This window comes from Sparus aurata, chromosome 5 (genome assembly GCF_900880675.1).
Source record: "Sparus aurata chromosome 5, fSpaAur1.1, whole genome shotgun sequence".
NCBI classification, from domain to species: domain Eukaryota; kingdom Metazoa; phylum Chordata; class Actinopteri; order Spariformes; family Sparidae; genus Sparus; species Sparus aurata.
In genome coordinates, this window is record NC_044191.1 from 7,002,943 (window position 1) to 7,028,767 (window position 25,825).

The 25,825-nt window shown below is 39.7% G+C and overlaps 1 protein-coding gene across 3 annotated transcripts; it reads left to right on the forward strand.

Moving 5' to 3' along the window:
• The first annotated feature begins 35 nt into the window (after positions 1–35).
• On the forward strand, positions 36–17,375 carry stx2b (syntaxin 2b). 3 transcript variants are annotated; one of them, XM_030417514.1, is made up of 12 exons: positions 36–263; positions 3,689–3,817; positions 3,904–3,978; positions 4,069–4,168; positions 6,552–6,626; positions 6,739–6,812; positions 7,437–7,545; positions 12,936–13,009; positions 13,181–13,318; positions 13,481–13,591; positions 13,728–13,836; positions 15,046–17,375. In XM_030417514.1, the coding sequence occupies exons 2-11, from the start codon at positions 3,788–3,790 to the stop codon at positions 13,821–13,823; spliced, it is 882 nt and encodes a 293-aa protein (XP_030273374.1). In that variant the 5' UTR covers positions 36–263; positions 3,689–3,787; the 3' UTR covers positions 13,824–13,836; positions 15,046–17,375. The 3 variants fall into 3 exon arrangements, with proteins under 3 accessions (XP_030273374.1, XP_030273376.1, XP_030273375.1); XM_030417515.1 differs by lacking the exon at positions 36–263 and adding an exon at positions 3,537–3,569; XM_030417516.1 differs by lacking the exons at positions 36–263; positions 13,728–13,836 and having other exon boundaries at positions 3,507–3,817; positions 15,046–15,511.
• Positions 17,376–25,825: the final 8,450 nt, after the last annotated feature.

Genomic DNA, 25,825 nt, shown 5'->3' on the forward strand with positions numbered 1-25,825 from the left:
GAGGAGGGGCGTTATGCAGCCCGTGCGTAAATGGCATTATTTGTGCGTAATTGGAGATTGCGCAGCGAATGAATTAGATTACGATCTGTGCTGTGCGGTCCAAAATACTGTTTGGACAGAAAGATACGTGTTAAACATGTGATCTCATGATTAGTTTGCACGGCGGGTTAAATTACAGGACTACAACAACAGGGATGCTGCTGAGACTGGGTGGTTACTGAAAGGCGGGCAGACGAAGAAACCACTGGAATCGCACAGTTTGAGTATCTGGATTACTTACTTTAACTTTTTATGAGGGACATGTGCCGTAAATGACTGCGTTGCTTTACAGCTCGTCTTTTCTTGTGCTTCTTTTGTTTGCCAGTTTGGAGCAGCACCTGGTTCCATACCGATAACCTACCTACCTTTATTGCATCCCCCCATCAAAACCGTCACTTTTGTTCCAGACATGTTCAGTTTATTTCAATTCAAAATGGATGCTTTTCTGCTACGTGCTGCTAATATAAAAGTGGATTACAATACCTTCATGGACTGCAACTGCTGATGTGTTTGGTCAGTTCGGGCAAGCTTGCATTCGTGTCAAAACTACTAGTTACTTTTTAGCCAGTGATGAAATGTAACTCAGTACATTTACTCAAGTACTGATCTTGAGAACAGTTTTCAGGTTCTTGTACTTTCCATGAGTATTTAATATTAAATATATTTTACAGTATTTTATTTTCTGCAACGTTATACCTCTAACTTCACCACACTTTGGAGTCAAATATTGTACTTAATTTCGGTGCCAAATCCGAGGGGCCGAGGGAACTCTTATTCAAGCAGATGCGTTTCCTAGGACCAGCGGTGCTAGGAACCCTATTGTAAATGTAAAGATTTTTTTTTTTTTTTTTTTTGCACATTCAAAAACCTTGTATCCCCAGATTCCCTTAATGGAGCAGAATCACTTTGCAATTGGCCACGCCCACTTCCGCCTAGAAAGTTTTTTCGCAAAATCGCAAAAACTGGAAAACCTACTTTTTCGAACCCCTTCCTTGGGATTTTGTCTGATCTGCGTGAAACTTGGCACGTACACTCTTCAGCTGGACCTGATCTAAAGTTATCAAAAGAAGTTTGCTCGGTCAAAAAATGCGCAAGTTATTAACGAACAAGTTTATGTAGCTAGCTATAAAAATGTAAACTGTTTGATATCTCGGTCAAACTAAATGCTAATAACACCAAACTTGAGATCCTTGGTTGGCATGAGACTGGGAAGGGATTAGCCGAATTTGGCGAATTTTGGCCACTAGGGGGCGCTAAAAATATGGGAAGTTTATATCTCTTGAACGGCTACACCGATTTTTATTAAACTTGGTCGGTATGATGTAGGGCCAATCCTGAGGCCATATCTTGAAGGTGGTCATGACTGGTCAATGTGGGCGTGGCTTATTACAAGATAAACAACAAACATTACTTTCAGCCAAACTATTATGCTGAGAGCTTTGAAATGTATATGGTACATATAGAATAGGACACAGTTCTTCCATACCAAAAATTGCACATGTACTCCACTAGGTGGCGCTATAATGGATGCAATCGCGTTTTTGCCTGTAACTTCCACATTTTAAATAACACATTCGCAAACCTTATATACATATGTTCCCTGAATAGAGCTGGGTTTTCTGACATAGGACACGCCCACTTCCGCTGCACATTTCGGCCCACGTTCATAACTACTTGCAGTTCTAGTTTATCTGATAACTAAAGTTGCAGATTGCCTGCTGCATCACAGCCAAAATATCGCATTTTTAAAGTGAGAAAATGCCAAATGTTGCGTCTGATGTTGCTCGATCTGTAGTTTCCAGCACACAAGCAGGCTGAGTATATGTAACTATAATTGTAATTTTGAGACTAAAAGTATGTTATTGATAGAAAGTTACTTTTGACACTTGAGTATATTTGATAACAGACACATTGAGACTTCTAATTTTCAAAGGGGTGACTTTAATCATTGTACTCGAGTATGACTTCTGGGTTGTTTTTACAACACTGCTTCAGCAATGCTGCCTTTAAGAGTGAGTTAAAGCTATGTGTCATATAACACCTCCATTGATTATTATATGGATGTACACAAGTCATGTGTTGAATTGTCCTCAGATTAATTGAGCTGATGATGCAGACACCTGGCGAGTGCACAAGTGCCCCGCGGTTTTGACCCGCAGGAGGAGCGGGGTGTCGCCAAAAGCGCTGCTCGTCCCGTCACAGGCTGGCAAGGTCCGCCTCAATATGCACACATATATATATCCAGGTAAACAGCGACACCGTGTGGCCATACGATGAACAGTCCAGTGTTCACCCAGGCGTGCCTATCTATTATTTATGAAACCCTCCCATATAACTGCCCGCTGATGGTGCGTTTGCCCTCAAGGTCCAATGAATCATCTTATAAAAAGATAAAACACAGGTCACAGATTTACAATGCTCTTTCACAGTTGTGCTCAACAGATTTCCTACAGTTCTACTTTGCAGGCTGCTCACTTTCAAAATATAACACGAGGTCCAGGTTCAGGTCGGTCACTTCATTTGCTCCTGGAGGTAGTATATTTGGTTGGCAGAAGAAGACGAGACACAGAATCAACAACAGCACCGACAATAGACAGACATAATAAAACAATTAGATTAAATATATAATATAAATTGCAACAGGAAGTCATTTTGAGCCATGTGGGTTGGAGTAGCAGGTCCCAAACACAAGACAGCAAGTCCCAATGTCATGAGTATCTCTGTCATTGTGAGACACGGGATCATGAATTTATAATTAACCCGCAGGCTGATTTTACACTTCAGAATATTGTACCACTGAACAATTTTAAATCAAATGAGTCCAGTCTGTCCTTGTGAAAATGATTAATCTGGTTATGTTGTTGTTAGTTTACTGTTGTGTGTGTTGCTGTAATAGCATGTCTCCCTTGTAAAAGAGCTGCGTGACCTCAGTGGGACTAACTGGATAAAATAAAGTCTGAAAATAGTAATCAGTTAATACAAGTACCTCTGGAATAAGCAACAATATTTATATGTTAACTGATTTGATCTAAACAGGAGCCCAGTAGACAGAATAGAGGCCACCCATTGGTGCGTAACGTCCTCTAGAGTGGATAGATGTATCATCAAAATCTGTTTAAACGTATTTCTAATACCTTATTAAGTTATTTACCGGTCTGGGTATTGTGGTGATAACATGAGTTAACAGTTACTGAATAACCTTTAGTTCTGTTAACTCACAACTCCTTCAAAATAAAACATTAAAGTGGGAAAAATGTTTTTGGTACGATTTTTTACTTAGGAGGAAAACAAACGTTAAAGTATGACATTGTGATTTAATAATTCAGGCACCAAAGAGTTAATGTTTGTTTATCCTAATGGCTGGATCACATTTAATCGAAGGTGGACTAGAGTGTGGTTTCTCCCCCTGAAGGCGGGGGTGGTGGTGGGGGGGGGGGGGGGTGGTGGTGGGGGGGGAGAGAAATGAATCATAGGCGTGTCCCGCGGACAGAGACGCTGTGGGTCTGTTCCTGATCGTTCACGCTGTAGCGGTGAGTGATGTCGACCCAGAGTGGAGCGGCAACAGTTAGTTAGTTTGATTGGACTTTTCAGAGCAGTTTGGAACCTTTAAAAACCTCTTCCTGTCCCCATCGTCTGCTGATGTCCGCAGTAAGGTGGCCTCGCGTCCCGCTACGAATGGACAGTGACAGGATGACCCAGCGGCTGAACCACTAGAATTATCCTGGTAGGAGACGAGCCGATCGGTGGAATGAAGGATCGACTGGCAGAACTGACTGCTGTAAGTGTTTTCTCACGCATTTTTTAACACCTTGACAGGTAAAATAAATAAATAAATACATGGAAATGTGTTTTTAATCCGTACAGAGCAGGACACAAGCGGAAGAGGATGATGCGGTCGCGGTGGACAGAGATGGCTTCATGGAGAGCTTTTTCAGGAGGGTGGGTATCAAGTTCACCGTGACATGGTGCTAACATGTAGGTTTGGGGACCGATTCGAGAGACTGATATTGGTGTTATTGGTTGAATAAGGTGGAAGAAGTTCGAGGACTCATTGATAAGATCACCTATCAAGTGGAGGAGGTGAAGAAGATGCACAGCACGATCCTGTCTGCACCCAACCCAGGCGACAGTAAGTCCTGACACAGTTTCATTGGTCTTGGCCAGCAGTCTTCAGCAACACCAGGGTAGTAGAAATGAAAGGGAGTTGTAGTCCATTTACGCAGCATACCCAGCCATCATCATAAAAAAGCAACCATGTTTTTATGGTGGGGTGTTGGGGACAAGTTCACAAGTTTCGCAGACTTAGGACGAAGCTGCTCTGGAGTCAGGAGGTACACCAGCAGATACTTCTGTATCTCTAGTCAGAGTGCAGCAGGGTGAGCAGACAGCGGCCGGGATGACTGTTGTCTTTTACACCTCTAGCCTCATGGATATCACATATGCTTGGTAAATGAGTACTAATGTTTTGGACGGTTCTAATGACCCGCTGCAGAGCCTTTCCCTGTCCTGGGCCAAGCAGTTTGTAATGTTTTAAGGGTTGTTTTAAGGTGTTGTTTTTGGTGCTTTGAGTTCATGGCTGGAGTGTGACTTTTGAGGCACAAATGTCTCACTTCCTTTGTAACACTTTCCTCCTAATTGTAAACCAATGGCTGCGTGGTCCGGAAGCCTGTGAAGGAAACAGTTCTGTTTACCCTAAGAATTCTGCAACAGTTAATTCATCCTGATTTATCAAAACTATCAGATTCCATATTTTTAACATGAGTATTTTCTGGTTTCCTATGACAGTTAACCCAGCTGGCATGTTTGGATGGTTGAAGAACTGTTTTGACATTCCCTTTTGTGAAAGGCTCTGCAGAGTACCAGAAAAACTGCACGAGCAACAAGGACAGCTAGGAAGTTTAGGTATCCAGAGCAGTAGTGGCTACAGTACACGTTCTTTGGAATGACTGGTAAAGGGTAGAAGTACTGATTCAACCTCTTTACTTAAGTAAGAGTAATAAAGTACAGGCTCTGAAGAGTACTGTAAGTATAAAAGTAAAAAGTATCCCTCTGAAGGACATTTCTTCTGGCCATTCTGTGCAAAGCTAACTGAACCTTGTGTCATATTAATGTAATTGAAGGACTATTAAACTTAAAGGTAGAATCAGTAGGATTTTTCACAGCTGTTTGTAAATGCATCACAAAGACAGTTGATTGCACCTTTAGATAAAGTAGATCCCTGAAAAATCAGTACAACCAGTACAGTAATGAAGTACTTGTACTTTGTTACTTTCCTCTTCTGATGCTGGGCAGCAAATCAAAAGAAATAAAGAGGAGTAACACTGATGTTTTATATTAGATTTTAATGCAGACAGATTTGCAAAGGATATCTGTACTTAAATTTACAACAGCCTGATTACCAAAATGTCAGATAATACATCCTGTAATAGATGCAACAATACATTTATGAGTTGTCAACTATACATTAATCAGAAGCTCTTTTGCAAATTGATTTCCGTTTGAGTAATTTCTAAAAACAAAGGTTAAAGTTCTTGGATTTAAGCCTAAATGTAAATCCTTCCTCGACGACAGCAAACTGAACATCTTTGGGTTGTGCACAAAACAAGAGGATTGTCTCGTCATGTTAGGGTTCGGAAAACACTGATCGAAATGTTTCATACTTCGCTGACATTTTATAGTACAAACAACTTAACATTTAATTGAGAAAATGATTATGACAGAATAATGACAGAATAATCATTAATGAAAGTAATTCTAAGTCGCGGCCCTTGTAGAAAATGTATAGACCGAGCAAAGGTAAATATGATCTTTAGCAAATGTTGTTCAGTGATCATTTTAAAAACATCTGTGTAGCAACCTTTGAAATCATGTGAAAAACTTTAACTTTGAGAATGCCAAAAGAAAAAACTACCTCTGTGAACATCTGCAAACTCAAAGCAGAGAAAAAAACTCCAAGTTCCCATGCTGTGTCATCCCTCACCACCTTTTTCTGACATTTTATTGCCCAGACAACTAATCAATTAATGGATAAAATCATTTAAAGATTCATCTACAAGGAAATAATCATTAGTTACAGCTTCACTTTTAACAGCCAGGGATTCAGTCATGCTGTCATTTGCAGATGTTTGCAGGCTCCAGTGCACAACGTACAGAGCAGACAAAGTATTTCTAATGATTTAAAGATGTGCTTTGTTCTTGGCTTTGTTCGGTTCGGTGTGTGAGCTGAGGCCCGAGGACCCTGCACGACAAAGAGTCAGTTTACAGTGCCATGGCATCGTCAGTGATTGTGTTTAATGTAACAGAGTACAGTGTTTTAGGGTCCATGACGTGGAACTGGTCACCAGGAAAAGAAACAAAGGGCCTGTGCTTTGTGCAGTATTTTCTCAGGGTTGTTGCCGAGCTACAAGATGAAATCAGAGTAACTCCAATATTTACGGGAGAGAGTCACAGTGATTAGCTGGATGACATTATTTTTCCTCAAGTCTGACGTCTTTTTTCTGATTTGTATGAAGGAACAAAGGATCAACTGGGTGCTCTGACCAACGATATCAAAGGAAACGCCAATGTGGTGCGAACTAAACTAAAATGTGAGTCGAACCATGAAGTGATTGTCACTTATATATTTATTGACTAAACCATACATCAGCTGATGTTGTCTGCTGTTGTGTAATGCTGTATTGTGACTCTTTCCTTGTGAAGCAATGGAGCAAAGCATGCCAAAAGATGACATAGCTAACAGAGCCTCTGTTGACTTCAGGATCCAGAAAACACAGGTCAGACAACAAACCGTGAACTCATGGTCGTCATCGCATATCTGTTAGATGTACTCAAACATCAGAAGAGAATCTGAGATACTGTTTTTGTATAGATCTCTCCAGGAATATTAAAGGATAAGTTCACCCAAAGCTAATAATTCTGTCATTATTCACTCATCCCTGTGCAAGTGGAAAGTTTTGTACTGCATACTCCATTTCTGGAGGTTGGCAGCAAAACAGTATTGAAGCATTCTCCTAAATAACTGAAGTAGATGGGGACTTGTTTGAACATAAAACAAATATAAAATGGCTCCCTACAGCTTGCATGGTGTAATCCGACTCTCCGGAAGCTCCAAGATCCTAAATTGATTTGGTAATACATTATTTACACCCTTTTTTTTTTCAGGTGAACTGTAACTTTAATTCCCATTTAACTTTACCACATTCACTATTTTACAAGATGTGTTTGCAGATTAGAATTGTATTTCTTTTGTTTGAGTATAATGTTGAACTTCATATAGAGGTACAAATTACAATCCACTTTTAATGTAAGCATTTAGTGAAGAACTACTTTGTGGATTATCCTAAAAGTTTGCTGTCTGAGTGCCCACCCTCTGTCCTTGTGTTCCCATTTGTCCTTAGCATACAGTGCTGTCCAGGAAGTTTGTGGAGGTCATGACAAAGTACAACGAGACGCAAGTGTCCTTTCGGGAAAGAAGCAAAGGAAGAATCCAGAGACAGCTGGAGATAAGTGAGTGACACATAATGGACCTCCTGGACCCTCATGAGGCCAGGAAACACATCCTTTTTTCTGTTTCTGAAGCTTCAAAACAATAATTATGGATGTAAACTGCTGCTACAAACATGAAATACTCATTGTTAACAAATCAATGGCTAGGATCACGTTGCACATTCAAAGATGTAGAGATAAAAGAGTGACAAATGAAAGCCTGAAGCTGTGTTCAGACAGGATCTAGGAAACAGACCACACCGGTTTCCTTTCTGCTTCTGTGGACACGAACAGAACTGTTGATAAACAGACAGCTGCAGAATAGTGTTAGTGTTGGCGTTTTCATGTTTCTTTGAGATGTCGTGATTCTTTTTTATAAGTTAATACGTTTAGTAAGTAATAAACATAAACATAACGCTTTTCACTATGTTTTTTTTGTCCCCTGTAATAAATCATGCATCTAGTTATTTAATTAATACACATTATTTCAACATGATGGAAAAACTTTGCAGTAAATGTGACCCTTAACATTCAACTTATGTAATAGGATTCGATGGAACATTCACATGTAATTCAAATACTGATAGTTGCTATTTTTCGATTGTACTGACAGACTAGAATTAATTAAAAAAACAACAGAATCAAAATTTAGTCAATGTAAGATTTAGCATAATGAGAAACATGGAGTATACCGTGTAAATAAGTATATAGGTGTATCAGCATTCATACAAGCTTGTTAGTTTTAGCTTGTGTTAAATGTGTTTGCCTACCAGACAACTTGATATTTTTCAGACAAGTATGTTGGAGCCCTGAGAAAAAGTAAATGCCTCACACTTAAATAAATCTGCCATTAAATGCAACAAAAATAAGATTTTTCTGGGCTGAGACCCATGCTCCGGTCTGGTTTCCTGAAAATTCAGTCAGCAGGTTTTGTGAAATCCTGCTGACCAACTAACCAAAAAAAGAACTGGGGTGTAAACATACATTTGGCAGAGGTGGAAAAGTGAATAAATAGGGGATTAATCAAAAGAAAAATAAATACAGAAGCAAAATAAAAATAAATTTTATCATATGTCACATTGAATAAATTAATTACTCCCTACATTTACCTTTAATAACATTTTTTTAGTCCATTTTATACCATATAAATGATTTATTTAGCCATTTATTTAATCATTTTGATATTTGCACTTTCAATGTTCACACGTTCTGCCATCTCTGCTCAGAGTTACAGTGACAAACAGTTGTGGGAGAAATGTGTATCAGGTGCATTGCATGATGCACATGCAAATAACATGAGACAATTGCTAAAGGGAAAAAAATAGGACTGTCTCACACAGTCCCTGCGGCCAGCATTAATGAGAGGCTCCAGTTCTCCACACTGCAGGTGGAAGAGCCTGATACTGGAGACGGCTAGCTATGTTTGTGTTGCCTGGGGAAACGGGCCCATGTAACAGGAGTTCACCTGTCTTTGACACGGCCACATGAACCTCTGTGTGCGCTGACGTGGACTTACACCATATGTTTATGTAATTCAGAGGTGAAACTCATTCTGTTGATGTGTGTTGGAGTTGTAACGGAGGTGTGTTTTTCTGTGTTTGGCTCTGTCTCTCTGAGGAATAGCAAAAGGTGTGTGACATACAGTAAGCACCTGCATAGAGACCTGTCTCCTCAGGGAGGGTGTTGTACACCAGGAGGCATGGCTTCAGAACTAGAAGGCTTTCTGTTTATAGAGTTTCAGCAGCTGATTGTTTGTGAGGGCTCCTTTGTTCCTCAGGCACGTCTTATCCATGAATAAACCGACAACCACCGCAGGAAGTGACTACAATTAAACATCAGATTAAATAAATTAACACTCCTGTGATGAATGCTACGTTCGTCTGTGTTTACGTTGTACCATCACAATTGTGGTCTGGGTTTAAAAAGGTACGTTGCATATGTAATTTCAGTTATGTATGTGATGTCAGTTTGCTACATTGGTGAGTTAAAATAAATCATTGTTGACTTTTGGTTACAAACTGGAGGCAAACAGCTGTCTGCTGGGTGAAAGTCCTGTGCTTGGCTTTGTTGCTTTTTTATTCTACTTCCCCTGACTTCCTCCTTTCCTGCTGTAATTATTACAACTACAAGAGTTTGCCGAGCTGGATGTCAGTGGTTGAAAGCCTTCGCTTTCTTGCGGAAAGGCATCTTGTAGGCTAGATGGGTCTCCTGGAGACACACACAAAGATGTTAAGAGTATTGGTGCCAGTCAGCTCAGAAAAAATCTTTGGCTGGGGCTAGCTGGCCCTGGAGCTGATGGGAGGTTAGCTAGCTGGTGGACAGCAAACACTGGAGCTGATGGCTTGGGCTGGTAGCTTGTAACCTAGTGTTGAGGCCTGGGTTTTTCCAACAAGGTCTCTTCTAGCATAGCTACTTTGGACAAGAGCTCTGCTACGCCTGGAGCTTCTCACAACCTGAGCTTAGAGATCAGCGTCATCTTAAAAATGGAAATGGCCTTAAGCTTTCTCAAAAATGTCCATGTTATTATCTGCACAAGAAATAACATTGTCTCATATGTCCATTAATTTTAAGCTGGTGTCTGTTATATTGTCTATATTGTTTTGTGAGGTTTTGGTTTTCGGATCCATAAGCAGAGACTCACACAGACACACACACACACACACACACACACACACTGGAAGGAGCAGGGTAGGGAAAAGAAAGGGGGGGAGGCAGGTTGGGAGAAAACAGGAAAAAAACAACAACAAAACAGGCTGCCACGGAAACACCGTAACAGTTTTCTGTCGTGATAAATTATCAGGTCATCTTGAGAAATTGGTGTTTTCGGAGATAGCAAGATAAATTAACCAGTTATCACCAGAAAAATTTGCTTTGTTATCCTGAGATAACAAAATAATAAACTCACTATCTCAATATACTATACCATACTCAAGATAATGTCATGGTCCATTCTTATGAAGCTTGTGAAGTTGTTTTCTCATGGTGAATTATCTTGTTATCTCAAAAACTAGGCCTTTTATTTCTCCAGAGAGCAAGATAAGTTGACCCATTACACCAGAAAACAAGCTTTGTTATCTCAAGACAATGCCGTTCAAGAAAATAACTGCAAGCACAGCTATTCTCAGCTTCTGTAAAACCTCAGCGCTGTCAAACACATTACCAGTTTTCCATATTTGGATTTGAAGCCTTAAATTGTAGGTTTTCCCAACAATTCATCTCTCTACTTGGGGAATAGTCAGCATTGTGTTTGCAGCGGCAGCGTCCCCTGGGTGGATAACAGCTATGTTATTTTTCTGTCAGCTCAATCGATAGGGCAACAATGAGGCTTGCTCTCCTTACCCAGCGCTACCAGACAAATGAATTATCCTGGGACTAAACAAAAAAGGGTACATGTTGTAGCAGGACTAAGCACAGACATTTGTTGTTGTCATTCTTGACATCATTGAACACTCACTGCTCTGGAAGCTTTGCCCATTATATGACAGAATTTGTATTGTTTTTAAAGCAAGATGCTACATGTCCCTAATTACAATAGGGTTTGTCACAATCAATATTTTAGTTATAGATGGCTGTTCAAACCATGTACCCTGAAATTCCAGCTTACTTTATCAGTGTCTTTCCTATTCACCTGCATAAACACATACACAAAAGTAATCAGAAACACTGTAAACATATAGTACATCCATGAAATAACTGTTATAAACTAATATAAACAGACCATTTTATCTATACATGAGAAACATCTTGCTCCTAATCTTCTAATTCTTGCAAAGTAACCTGTACTGAAATATGAATGACAAGTTGTTCAAATAGAATAAAGATTTCAACTCCTTTGCCCAGGGATGACCATGCAAGATATTACAATTAAATATCGTTTTAGTGAGTGTATGATCAGACATCTTCACAAGTCTATTCCAGAGCTGAAGCATTGACATTTGGTTCCCATCCCTTGTCATTAATGGCCAAAATTGAAGTAAACCTGAAAAGCATAACCAGACACAGACCACAGACATGAGTTGTAGAGTTTTGTGTAAGTATGAAAACCCAAATTATCACCCAGTTAACTTTGTTCATTACAGAACCCAGTGCTCTGCCCGCTGACTACACTAGAACACTGACAGCATTTTTAAAAATCCAGCATCAAGCTAAGTGTAATTTTTGTCTCAAATGTAATATTTGTGATTTATCTTGATTTACCATGCTATGTGGGTTCGAGGTGAAGTCTCAACAAGTGAGTCTTGTGTCTTTTGCTGAAGATGGCGAGTGACTGCTGTACTGGCATTGGTTTGGAGTTCATTCCACCACTGAGGAACCAGAACAGAGAAGAGTCACGACTTCGCTGAGCGACCCTTGTTTGCTCTCAGCGATGGCGGTACCAGCCGGCCAGCTGATGTAGTCGAGCAAAGTGCTCTCACTGTGGCGTGTGGTCTGACCAGCGTTTGGAAATAGATGGGTGCAGTTCCGTTGATGGCCTTGAAGGCCAGCACCATCGTCTTGAATTGGAAACGGGCTGCAGCAGGAAGCCAGTGGAGGTCACGGAGGAGGGGGGTCAAATTCGAGAATTTGGGAAGATTGAAAACAAGGCGTGCTGCAGCGTTCTGGATATGCTGCAACAGTTCAGTGGCAGAGGCTGGGAGTCCAGCCAAGAGGGGGTTGTACTCACTTGTCAGTACAAGTAGCAATACCACACTGTAGAAATATTTTGATACAATTAAGTTAATTTTAACTAATGTAAAAGCACAAAAGTATTTGCATCAAAATACATTAATCATACCAAAAGTGCACAATATGCAGAATGGCATGTTTCAGAATAATATCTATTATATTATTGCTTATAATTGCAATGCATCAATAACTGAATATAGTTATTGATGTATTGATATGTTCATCCCTTTAACATTTGACGCTGGTAAAGGAGGTATAACTACTATATATAGTTTATCTGCTGGGTACTTTGTGAATTTCCGCTCAGGAATAAAATAGAGTTTTATCTTCAGCTATTAAATGAATCCATCAGTTGATTCTATTCTGTGTATAACTATTTCAGTAACTAGTAACTAGGTTGCCATATACATTTAGTAGTGCAGTAGTGCCTTTGAATTGCAGTAGAGTAGAAGTATATGGTTAGAGAGAATGTAAATATTCAAGTAAAGTTCCGCAAAAAATACTTGAATAAATGTACTGTGTCATATCCCAGCAAAGAAAACAACAGCATGGCTTATTTTGCATTAACACAACATTAATGTAAGCGTAATCCTGTTAGAACCAGGAGCTGGCTGAGGATAAAATTAACAAGCATATCAGCAAACCAGAACTTTTCATCACCGCTAGTGTTTTGAGTCATAAAGTGATTCATTGAATACAGTTCGAGTCATTGCTTGGTAATCACTTGATGGTGTTTATTATTTTAGCTGGAAGAGTGACCACCAACGAAGAGCTAGAGGACATGTTAGAAAGTGGAAATCCATCAATCTTCACCTCTGATGTAAGTTATCTCCTGCTTTACTGTCCAATATGTTACTTTTACAGGGTTTAAAGCTGTTACTGCCATCTAGTGTTGGATGAGGAGCATTATTTGGGGTGTGGTAGTGTCTGTCCACACAGCTGAGAGTATTTATTTTTCTCTGTTTGCTGTCTCTTCGTCTTTCCTGCTCAGATCATTTCTGACTCCCAGATAACACGTCAGGCCCTTAATGAGATCGAGTCAAGACACCAGGACATCATGCGTCTGGAGTCAAGCATCAGAGAGCTCCATGCAATGTTCATGGACATGGCAATGCTGGTAGAAACTCAGGTAACAGTAGGACCCAGCTGGAAAGTTTCATAATAGTGTCTACTTTGTGATACAAGTGTGTCAGCATGTAACCACTGTCTTTTTTATTAATACTACCAAGACAAAATCAAATATTAGATGGTGTTAATCTAATTTAAATCATTATGGTTCTGTCATTAACAGGGAGAAATGGTGAACAACATTGAGAAGAACGTCTCCAACGCAGCCGAATATATTTGTAGTGCGAAGGAAGAGACCAAAAAAGCAGTGAGATACCAGAAAAAATCCCGGAGGGTATGTGTGTCTTTCTCATTATGCATCACAAATAAAAGCCTTTGCAAATGATGATGAATCAATTATACAAGATCTCAAAGTTCAGTGACATGGGACCACTTGAAAGTGCCATAACAACCTGTTCTTCACTCGGCAGAAATACATAATCCTTGCCTTTGCTCTGCTGATCCTGCTTGCTGTCATTGCACTTATTGTTGGCCTGTCTGTTGGACTAACCAAACCACCTGAATGAGAACGACTGTGAGGTAACGCCTCATCCATAACTTCCATTCCTAAAACCAATTCACCTGTTCATTTGTTCTTTTAACTGCTGAATGGTTTAAGGCTTGGCACAGAACATAAAAATTTCACAAATTTTTCATGATGTAGAACATTTTGAGATTCTGTGCTATATTTCCTCCTTGGCACATCTTCATTTGGACCAAGAAAACTTCCAAAATACACATTTAGGTGCTTATGGCTCATTTGTATTTTAAACATAATACATTTCAGAAAATGTTTAATGGTTTTTGAAAAAAAATAATTTTCAAGTAATCAACTAGGAAAGTTTCATTGTGATCTTTTAGTAAAATGTTTGATATTTTTCACCATCTTTTTTTTTAAAAAAATGCATCAGGACAATACTTCCACACACTAAACTTATCAGTTGTAATCAGGGAAATTGAAATGTAAAAAAGAAAAGGTATTTATTGTAATTTTTTTAAATCTTCTTATACGCACCTGTCAATTTAAACAATTCATCACATTTTTTAAGTACATAACTATAAGGTTTTTTTCTCAAATGCAGCAAACACTAATAATTCTACCAAGTATGTTTGTGTAATTTCTAGTCAAAAAATCTTATTACACTAAATCAAAGACACAGTCTCCTCAATAGTAGCATTTCATCTCATTTCATTTAAGATAAAGGGACTTCTTTTTGGACATTTATGTTTTTTACTTGTTCCATTGGCATTCTTTTTTTCAACTTTTACAAACAAGAAACAACTTGTTCTGATCATTTGTTTTTCATACTTACTTTTTATGTGGTTTTCTGTTCCTTTTCATTGAGTTTTTTTCTCACACTTTTTATCTATATTCTGAAGGTATATATATCATCCCCAGCCTGATTCATTTTAATCTTAAAAACATTTTTTTATGGCTGTTGACATCGTTGGCTTATTTATAGAGTGATTAAAAATAAAAAAGATAAAATAACTCAACATTTTGAGCTGGCTTTATCCAGTGTTCAGAGTTAATTTCTGGAAATGTATTAATATGTGTGCATATTCAAACATTAAGTTTCAGAAAACTTGTAATACAAAAAATAATTATCTTAATATTTGTAATCATCTGGGAAAGTTTCATAGTGATATCTATTTGTTAAAACATTTACCCTTTTCACCTGTAGTGTCTTGTAATGCATTTCTTCACAGTCAACAGTTCTGACCCCTCTGTTCTTGTCCTATTGACAGAAACTTCTCTGCCTCGCCATGTGTGGAGCTGCAGTTCTCCTCCTCCTGCTCATCATCATAGTTGGAGTCTTTGAATGATGGGTTTCAGGGTTCACAACCTCACAGTTGCATTCAGCTCCCACAGTGATGACACTCAGATCAACATGATAACAAGACAAGTCATTCACTTTCCAACAGCATTACAGAGAGGACCACGGTGGAGTATAACCTGTGTGATCCACTTTGCACTAGTAACGTCCGACCTCATGACACACTGTTCTGGATATAAAGAACGCTGACAGCATATCAGTTTTAAACAGTGTATATTCTGTTTTGCTGTCACTTTTTCAGGTTGGGTTTAATTTTTCTTGGTCTAATAGCTCTTAAGAAATAGTTTGACATTTTGGGCAATAATCATATTAACCTTCTTGCTGAGACTTACATGAGAAGATACATACATCTCATAGTTCTATGCATATTATCAGCAGCCGGATAGCTTAAAGAGATACCTTAAAAAGGTCCCAAATTGTAGAAATTGAGATTTTCCAGCCTTTATGATTATACATAAGTAAAACAAAACAAATGAACATAATATGGGCCCTTTAATGCTGGAGTATTATGTGTCAGGTGAATCTATCTCATCAGACTCTTCCCAGGAAGGTTAATAAGAGTTTGTTTTTTATCAAATTGTTGAACTATTGATTTCATATTTAAAATATATTGGGACAATCTATTGCCCTTTATAAAGTTGTATAATTTGTGTTTACATGTTTAAGTGTATCCTCTGTATGTTCTTGTTGTTTTTATATTTTCTGTAATTCATGTGAATTGAATGTGAAACTGCTAAAGCTCAGGAGTCCCCTGGAGATGGAAAAAAAATGTGAAAAAAAGAAATATTCACTGTAAGCATTCCTAGATAAATATTTTTAGATCAACTGAATGGAATTCCTTATTTTGCCAATAACTCAACATCAGAGAGCTTACAAAAGTGCCTTCCTGACATTGAATATAAAACTAACTTAGTGAATTGTATTTATCACGATCATGGTGTGTGATGAGAGAAATATTAGATGTAAAATAAGTCTTGTTTATTTCGCGAGCACGTTTCATTGTTTTATCTTAAGTTAGATCTTGTATTTTATATTGAAACAGAACAATTAAGTCATGTAATTAAAAAATAGTGTAAAAAGTCTTTGCAGACTGTGTTGTATCGTTTATATTAAAGGTGGCAATTGAATTTTTTGGTGATGAATACAAGATCACTGCTGGTATATTAAATTGAAAACACCTCAGAATTTGTCAGACTGTATCGGCGTTATTTTCGAACACAAACATTTGGAGGTTCCGTTTGTTTATACGAAAACAGAAAGAAGCAGAGGGTGCTGTTTACTTCAGGACTAATGAGCACTTTGCACAAAGCACTTGACTTCCGTGTAATCAACCAAACAAGATTAGTGAAGAAAGTGGAAGAAAGTCCCCCGAGGCCCAGTTCTTTTCTCTCTTTGAATTAGATCAAAGGAAACTTCAGAGGTGAACTCAGACTGAAATGCCAGAGAATGTCCTTAAAATCTGTACATGGGGGTGTTTTCAGGTCACTGAACAAGACACCACAGATGTCAAGTCAACTTGATATTATAAACTGTGATTGAACTTGGATGATGCAGTTTATTTGGGAGATTAATTTATGTTGCAGCTGTAGATGCTAAAGTTTTGGTAAATGAGAACCAATGTGTAGAAATCATAGTGTGAAATATATACAGAGATTGGATTTATTCTAATTAGTGCAATTTTGTTTTGAACAATACTATTATGTCATTGATCAGTGGACATTATCATCCGTACTGTATTCTGCGTGACCCACCAGTCTGTTTAAATTTAACTGAAGTCTGTGTAACCCACTAGTCTGTTAGGATTTTGTGAACATTTGTAATCTTACATTGTTCACATTCTTGTCTTCTTCATCCCTGCCTTTTCTTCTTTGAGATTGTCTGGCAATTTTTATATTCATAGCCGTGGCCGGTGGCTTTATGTTGAACTGATTGGAATTTGGTGGTCAAAGGTCAAGGTAATTATGGTCGTTCTCATTCTCATGAACTCAATATCTCAGGAATGCATTGAAAAAATGTCTTCAAATTTGGCGATTTGGTAATCACAGGTCAAAAGTCAAAGTCACTGTGACCTCACATCCATCCATCCCATTCTTGTGTATGAGATATTTCAGGATTGCATAGAGTGAATTTCTTTGAATTGGGACAAAACATTTTGTTGATATTGAATTTCAGGTGATTATTGTTGCATCATGTAGTGTATTTCTCCATTAGTCCTCTGTATAAATTGTCTCTTTGAAAACAGCATGTTTCTCACTGGAGATCATTTACTGGAATTATACATCAATATACTGATATCTTCAATATATTAATACCTTCTATTTCACCAAGGACTACATTTTCCTTTATCCATTTTCTTCGAAGTATTTCTAAATTTTCCTTCAAACACAGCCATGATGGCTGGGGGACAGGAATTACATACATAGAAAAGATTAAACTTAGGCAATAAGGACTCCATTACATATCGCTGACATTTTAAAATGTTGACGAGAAAGCTTAGGCAGTGACACACATACTTCTGACAACTTAAACAGCCATTCATAGGTCAGTTGAATAGCACACCGAGCAAATGCTAGAGAACGATAATGTCGAACTTGCCATGAATACATTTAGCCAGCAATGGCAAGAAAACAGCAACCCTGTGATCTTGAAGTTAATTTATCTTGTATAGCCCGACCTATTTCCATAGTGCTCGGTCAGAAATAAAAAAGGCATTATCCACAAACAGCTAATGATCAATTATTCTCTGAGACAAGCTTTATCAAGCAATTTTTTTAGCATCACTTGACCTCTGATAATCCTTCTGTTGACACCTGGTACTTCAGAAAATATTGTGTAACATGACATATTCTAACAAATGAACTGTCAAGTGATTCTTGTTGCACCTTATTTGATTTGTCAACTGAATACAAAATACGAAAGAGAGAAACAAAACGTCCAGGGTCCTTCTATTTACTCAGAGTGTCTGACATTCAGAGTGAGGAGCTGAACAGTTTGATGGCCACAGGCAGGAATGATTTCCTGTGGTGCTCTGTGGTGCATCTTGGTGGAAACAGTCTAGTACTGAATGTTCTCCTGTGGCTGATCACCACATCATGGAGTGGACGGTAGCCATTGTTCAAGATGACATGTAACTTTGACAGCATCCTCCTCTCTGACACCACCATCAGAGAGTCCAGCTCCACCCCCTAAATGTCACTGGCATTGCGGATCAGTCTGTTAAGTCTTTTAACATCTGCTACCCTCAGCCTGCTGCCCCAGCACACAACAGCATCGAGGATTGCACTGGCCACCACAGACTCATAAAACCTCCTTAGCATAGTCCGGTGGATGTTGAAGGACCTGAGCTGTATCAGAAATAGATATGACTCTGTCCCTTCCTGTAGAGGGCGTTAATCCAGTCAAGTTTATCATCAATGTGGACCCCCAGATACTTAAAATCCTCCACAATGTTCACACTGGCCCACTGGAAGGAAACAGGGGTCAACAGCACCTTGGTCCTCCTAAGGTCCTGTTATATCCTGAGTTTACCCCTGTCCAGGAGGCACTCGACCAGCTCTCCGTTTAAAGGGTTAGATCCCGAAACCTACAAGAGGTTGCTTAAAACAATTTTAAATAGGGATTGCTTAAGCTGGTGGTGAGGAGACTCTCCTAGCTTCTAACTGCCTGAATCCAAACGTCTACCCTGCTTCCTCTGGTTTGGCACCTGACATGAATAGCCCTTGAGTCAGATACAGCCACCAGCCACGCCTGTTATGGCAGCTCTCCTCTAAATGATCAGTGCACTTGGTATGGTGCTAGGTTGGATTTTAAGGGCTTTTGGTAAACCCTAAGGGACTGTTTAAATTTGGTAGGCTAGAGTAACCTTTAAGAACCTTTAAGATATTATGCACACTTAACACCTAACTTTTACTTCCATCAAAGAGACATAAAATCAATGTCCACAACTTTAACTTTAACTATATTATGTAGGTTTTATTGCATATACTTTAGCAAGGGCATAGCATACAGCGCAATACTTATTTCAATTACTATCAATCATTATCAAAGATCCTTATTGATAAATCACAATACTGTAACTAACAAACTAATCTTAAAGAGCTGAGGCCTGGTTAGAAATACTTAAATTTAGGTGAGATGGAGAGGGTCAGGTCTTTCCATGGCTTGCCTTTCCCTTCCTGCTGAAAGTCTATGTCCTTGAGGCAAATCACAACCCCGGCCGAGTTCTCGTAACTTCCTCAAAGTCCAAACTTCACGCCAGCAGAGTGAACAAAAGTACTCCAATATCCAAATTGTAATCCACAGCATGTTGGCAAAAATGGTTAATCCGTTGTGCTCTTAATTCCTTGGTCTGTTACTGCTGAAGATTTCTTGAAGTCCTTTCTGTGATGTTTAGGCTGCTCACATTCTCTGTCTCAGGTGTTTCTTCAAGGCTTGAGCGAGTGGAAGAACGAACTTCAGTTCATGCTCCTCAGGTTATATACACTCTTGCTTCGGACACTGGCTTGGTTTTGTGTCCTTATTAGGACATTTTTTCAACATCTCTCCATTCACTGGCTGATAACCCCTTGATTAAGATTTCACAACGCTTCTCTCTTGCTTCGGACAGTGGTATGGTTTTATGTCCTTTTATTAGGACATTTTCCCACCATCTCTCCGTTCAATGACTAATAGTCCCTTGATGACGGCTAACAATATTATAATGATCTAACACGCCTCGGTCACGGTCTGTGCCCGTGCCCAAAGCATGATCAGATTTTGACACTTCCTTTTGGCCTCATGTTGACCTGACCAGTTCTTTAACACTTTCTCATGGCCTCAGCTCAACACCGTTTCTTTACTGATTTTCATTAGATCTCTAAACTTCAATACATTGGTTACACATTACACATCCTTTTACTTTTGCAAAGATAATACTTAATTCTCATTCCGATCCTCAGAGACAGAGTGACAGACAAAGCCTTGAGTGCAGCACTTCCTCTATTCACACAGGCACACAGTGGTGTCGCCATTTCCTCTTCACATCCTCCTTCAACATCTCGATATAAGGATTTTAATACTTTCCAATGAATTCATGGCAAACACAATGCAGCAGGCAAAGTTTTAATATCTTTGTGCAGTAGTGGAAGTTTATGGTGTAGAGGTTGAAGTGGGAGTGAGAGAGGACAGTCCCCTGTGGTGCCCCAGTGTTGCTGAGAACTCTGACACACAGTGTTGCAATTGCACATACAGTGGTCTGCCAGTCAGATAGTCAACAATCCAGGTCACAAGTGGGGGAAATCCACCTGCACTGCTGTCAGCTTCTCACCAAGTAGAGAACACGGATGATGTTGAATGCACTGGCGAAATAAAAAAACATGACTCTCACAGTGCTTGCCAGCTTGTCCAGGTGGGTGCAGACACAGTTGAGCAGGTGGATGATGGCATCCTCAACTCCAAGTTGGGGCTGATAGGCAAACTGTAGGGGGTCCAAGAGTGGTTTGACCAAGGGCTGGAGCTGCTCCAACACGAGTCTCTCCAGGGTCTTCATGATATTGGAGGTCAGTGCCACAGGTCTGTAGTCCATAGAGGAACAGGGTCTTTGGCACAGGGACAAGGCAGGACGTCATCCACACCACAGGGACCCTCTGTAGACTCAGACTCATACTGAAGACATGGTAAAGTTCTCCACATACAGTGCTGTGAAAAAGTATTTGCCCCCTCTGCTCTCTGTAAGAACCATTAGCATGAGCAGACAAGCTAGCTCTCGGTGCAGAGCGAATAGACTCATAACAGGCTATTGTAAGGCTAATGGCTCATGGCAGGCTGTAACATGAACATGTACGTTATGAACAGAAAAACGAAAATGCTGGAATACGTTTCTGTCTGCAAAATTCAAGTTTCCATCGCTGCCAGTGAGGGAGTAAGCGCACGCTCGACGGATCGACTAGTTTGGTCTACGACATGGATGTCAACAAACGGTATGTAGCTGCTTGCACAAACACACTGTTTTAACCACTTTTTTATTCACTGTGAGTCATAAACGCTACAGTGCTGTGTTCTTAGTTCTGTCTGCTCATGCTGCATACCTTTTGGGGTGAGATTTGGAGCATGTTAAGATGCTTAAAACACAGTGTAAAGTTCTGACCCCATGCTGTTAGCTGTAGATGCTAACTCTCCGTTCAAGGAGCCCTGTTAGGGGTGGACCAAAAGTGTTCGCGTTTTCGGTACTGGCTAGTCAAGGGTAGCTTGAGCGATAAAGCTGCATGTTGAAATTGACCGAAGTTCTCCTTTAAGGTCACGAACTGATGGCCGGACATTGTCCTTCGGAATTTTTAGATTAGAGAGTAGAATTCATGGTTCCATCAATTATGGCAAGTCGTCCAGGTCCTGAAGCAGCAAAGCAGCTCCACACCATCACACTACCACCACCATGTTTGACTGTCAGTATTATGTTCTTTTTCTGAAATGCTGTGTTAGTTTTACGCCAAAAAGTTCCACTTTTGTCTCGTCATTCCACAGAATATTTTCCCAATAGTCTTGGGGATTATCAAGATGTTTGATGGCAAATGTTAGAAGGGCCTTTTTTCTTTTTGGTCAGTAGTGGTTTTTGCCTTGGAACTCTCCCATAGATGCCATTTTGGCCCAGTCTCTTTCTTATTGTTGAATCATGGACACTGAACTTATCTGAGGCAAGTGAGGCCTGCAGTGCTTTAGATGTTGCTTTAGATGTTCTGGGTTTTTTTGTTACCTCCTGGATGAGTTGTCAGTGTGCTCATGGAATAATTTTGGTGGGCCAGCCACTCCTGAGAAGGTCCACCACTGTTCCATGTTTTCTCCATTTGTGGATAATGGCTCTCACTGATGTCCGTTGGAGTCCCAAAGCCCTAGAAATGGCTTTGTAGCTCTTTCCAGGCTGATAGATGTCAATGACTTTGTTTCTCATCTGTTCTTGAATTTCTTTGGATCGGGGCATGATGTGTTGCTTTTTGAGATTTTTTCTCATGCTACATAATTTTTACTGATGCTATTGTCATCAATGATTTAATACAAAATTAGAGAAACTATGTAGCTTGTGAATGACAAAACTGAAGACATGAGAAGCGATGAAGATGTAGCTGTTAGTCATTGCACCAATGATGTGAGCAACTGATAGAAGTGACAGCAATTAGCATTAGCCAAAGCGACAATGTAGCAACAAGTGACAACAGAGCAATGACTATGGGAGATACCCTCCACAAAAGATTAAGGCATACAACATTTGCTGATATGTGACTGACATTACAATCCTTAAACAGCCCCTACAGTTCAGTAAATATCTTTTTTTAATTAAACATATTTTGTCTTATGCCTTCCAATCAGAGGAGGGCATGCAGGTGCTGGGAAAAGCCATTCCATGGAAGACCAAGTGATAACTCCAATCCAATGTTAAACAAAAGGCCAGAAGGGAAGCCTGTTGCAGGCAAGTGCAAATGAGCATCCAGTATGATATGGGAGCTTCCATCGCTTGATCTATAAATTAACAATCAATTGGTATATTATTTTATTGGTTATTTTACCTGGTATGCCTTTAAGTAAATGCCTGAAACCCTTGCAGTAGAGGCAAGTCAACACTGAGTAGATATTATAGAATTTACGGCAATTTCCTCATCCCTTGAAATAAGATTTAAAATGATATTACTGAATTTATGGTAAAATTTGAAGACTGGTGGACAATGAAACAATAATTAAGTTCTGCCGAGTGCCACGGAAGACACATACATACTGGAACGCACGCCAGGGTTGAGGCCAGTAAACAGCTGCAAACATTTAGTGGCGAGAGGTTTCCAGTAGAACTTTCCTGGGATGGAGTCTGAAACCCGAAAATCGCTGAGGAACAGGGGCGGGCTGGCCATCGGGAGGTTCGGGAGTATTCCTGAACGGCCGGTCTGTTCCAGGCCGAACCGGCCGGTGATCGGAACGTTTTTTACCCCATAAAATGGCCGCAGGTGGCACAGAGTGGAACGCCAGACTGGGTCAATCTCATATTTTGCATATTAAGGGGGGATACTTGAGCTGATCCTTGTTTCTATTGAAATGTGATTGGCTCAGCCGCTCAGTCTGTCATTAAACCGTCATGTTCCTGTTTAATAAAAGAACAATTAGAGGAGCGGGATAAATTCAAATTAGCAAACATGTTAAAAAGAAATAAGCCGTAGAAAGAGATGGGTGGAGCAGAAAAATTATGGGCAAGAAAGAAAAAAAGGTTAATACAGGATGCAGCCTAATGCTCCAAATTAACAGAGCTTTTAGTGGTGGAGGGGTGAAGGTCAGCGCGGCTACAGTCAGCCAGGCCAGTGAAGAAACGGGATCCAGCAGCAGACCAAATGCCGGTATGTCGGGCTGCGATGGGCCCGGCAGGGGTGGACTGGGACAAAAATTTGGCCCTGGACTTTTTGGTCCAGACCGGCCCACTACAATCCCATTGATGTACAAACCAGGCACGTGCACACATAAGGCCCAAAGGGTGCTTGAGCCCCTGCCCTTTTTGCCTCGTATTATGAAGTGCCCTTTTTGTGTGTTTTTTAATGAATACATAAATTCCTGTTGTGCTAAGGGATGTCAAAAAAACGGCGATATAAAAACGCCATGGTTATCTACCGTACGTATTTCCTCGTAATATGGTGTTGTGAGTGTGTTGAGCCTAAAGCCGCTTCTCTGTCCGCTGCAGCTCCGCTCTGTATCTCTCTACGGACGTTCGCTACTTTCAAATTAAAAGCCCCCTGCTAAGAACCCAGTTCTAAGCACCAATGGGGTGCAATGTAAAGCTCTTATTTTGAAGACAAGGTGGGAGAGAGAGAAGCTGCTGCCTCATCAGAACTCCACCATGCACGTAGATGAGACGTGACAGTGGAGCGACTTGAACCTTTGTGAGTTATAAATCCATTGACATAATTTCCTTGTGGAGGCTAACAAGTTGCCTTCCACTTATTCAACGTGCTTAAATATGAGTCATATTACTGAAGAGTGTCCATTTGTCCTTGTTAAACTAACTGCTTGTTAATGAGAGTTAATAATCTAATCTGACAGCTGTCTGTGTCGGCTGTTTATCTGCCACAAATCTGAAACTTCTTCCAGATATTGAGTTCTCTGTTAGTCTACTGGAAATTTCTTGGTCCCAGAAATCGTGTTTCCTATCAACTTTTATGATTGAAATGTAATCTATAGGCCTAGCAGATGAAATTCAACTTGGTTGCTAAAAGTTGCATATTGGGCAATTTGAGTAATTAGCATAATTAGTTAATTAAGGGGAGACACTACAGGTGAAGAATAGGGAAATTTTTTTGACAAATGTGTATCACCATGAAACTTCCCCAGTTGATTACTTACATTAAGACAGGGCTGGACTGGGACAAAAAATCGGCCCGGGCATTTTGAGCCGAGACCGGCCCACCAGGTATTGATGGAAAGACAATGAAGCCTACGAATGAAACAAACTTTCTTGTGACAATGCTTATACACTGTCTTGTTGGTGTATATGTACTTGTCTAATAAACTTAAACCTACACCATCCTCCCAGTCCCGTTATTCTATACGGTACTTAGTGGAAACCAAAAGGCAGCTTGGTCTAGTTAACCTCCTGAACAATGTACAACATATGATGGGATTCTGAAATTAGGACAGAAAGGAATAGAGGTGAGACATGATCATTGATGAATATTAAAATGAATAAATGACAGATTTAGTGATATTTTCATAGACTATTTATTCACAACATCAATAAACAGCACAGCAACACAGAATATTTCCTCAAACATGGCAACCTTTAAAAAGTGAAAGAAGACAGAGAAAGAATGGTGAGAAAGAACAACACTTGCTGGACTTACTTATATGATCACAGTACTGGTATCTAGAAAAATGTGGGAAAATAGTTGTGTCATATACTCTATACAGTTCATACTTAGAGGAACCTCCTTGTAGGAACACAAGCCGTTGTCTCTGCATCTTAAAGTGGTTTCATTTTGGCCATGATTACCTTTAACCCAAATCAACTCCTTTTTCCAGCATATGGGACTGAAAGCCCCCATATCCTGGCCTGGCAAATCCTCTCCTCTCCACAAAGTGAGAGAATGTTGTTTATCTTGCTATAAACAGATCACCAGAGATCTTCTTTGTAATTTACAACGACTAAAGCACATCTGGTCTGTTCCTCTTCCTCCAAAGAAGATGAACCCCTGTTCCTCAGGTCAAACAAGGTCAAGCCCGATGGAGTTTTCTTTGGTCACACCAAAAGGAAGAAGGACTGGTTTCTAACATAGATGTGGTGATTTAAGATGTTTTACTAATCTACGTGTCTCTTCCTCTGGAACATTCTCCAGTGGGGGAAGGCTTAATGGGAAACCTAATCTGTGTGTTCTTCTCCTCACATGTCCAACTGTTATTTACGACCGTTGTTGTTCCTGGGTCTGACACACCATTCACCTGTTGCAGTCTTCTGTCTCACCCTAATTCAAATAAGTCTTAAATAACAAATAAACTACATCTCAATTTCTTAAATTTAACGGATCAAGAGTAAGAAGGTCATTCAACAAGATCTTTCTTATGTTATTGTGAAGCCCAAATGAAGTTTATTACTCAATAAGTTTGAGGTCAACAGAAACCCCCTCCCCTTTGTCGATGGAGGAGAGATTTGAAGATCATCATTCCTTGTGTAATACTTGTATTATTTACCAGTT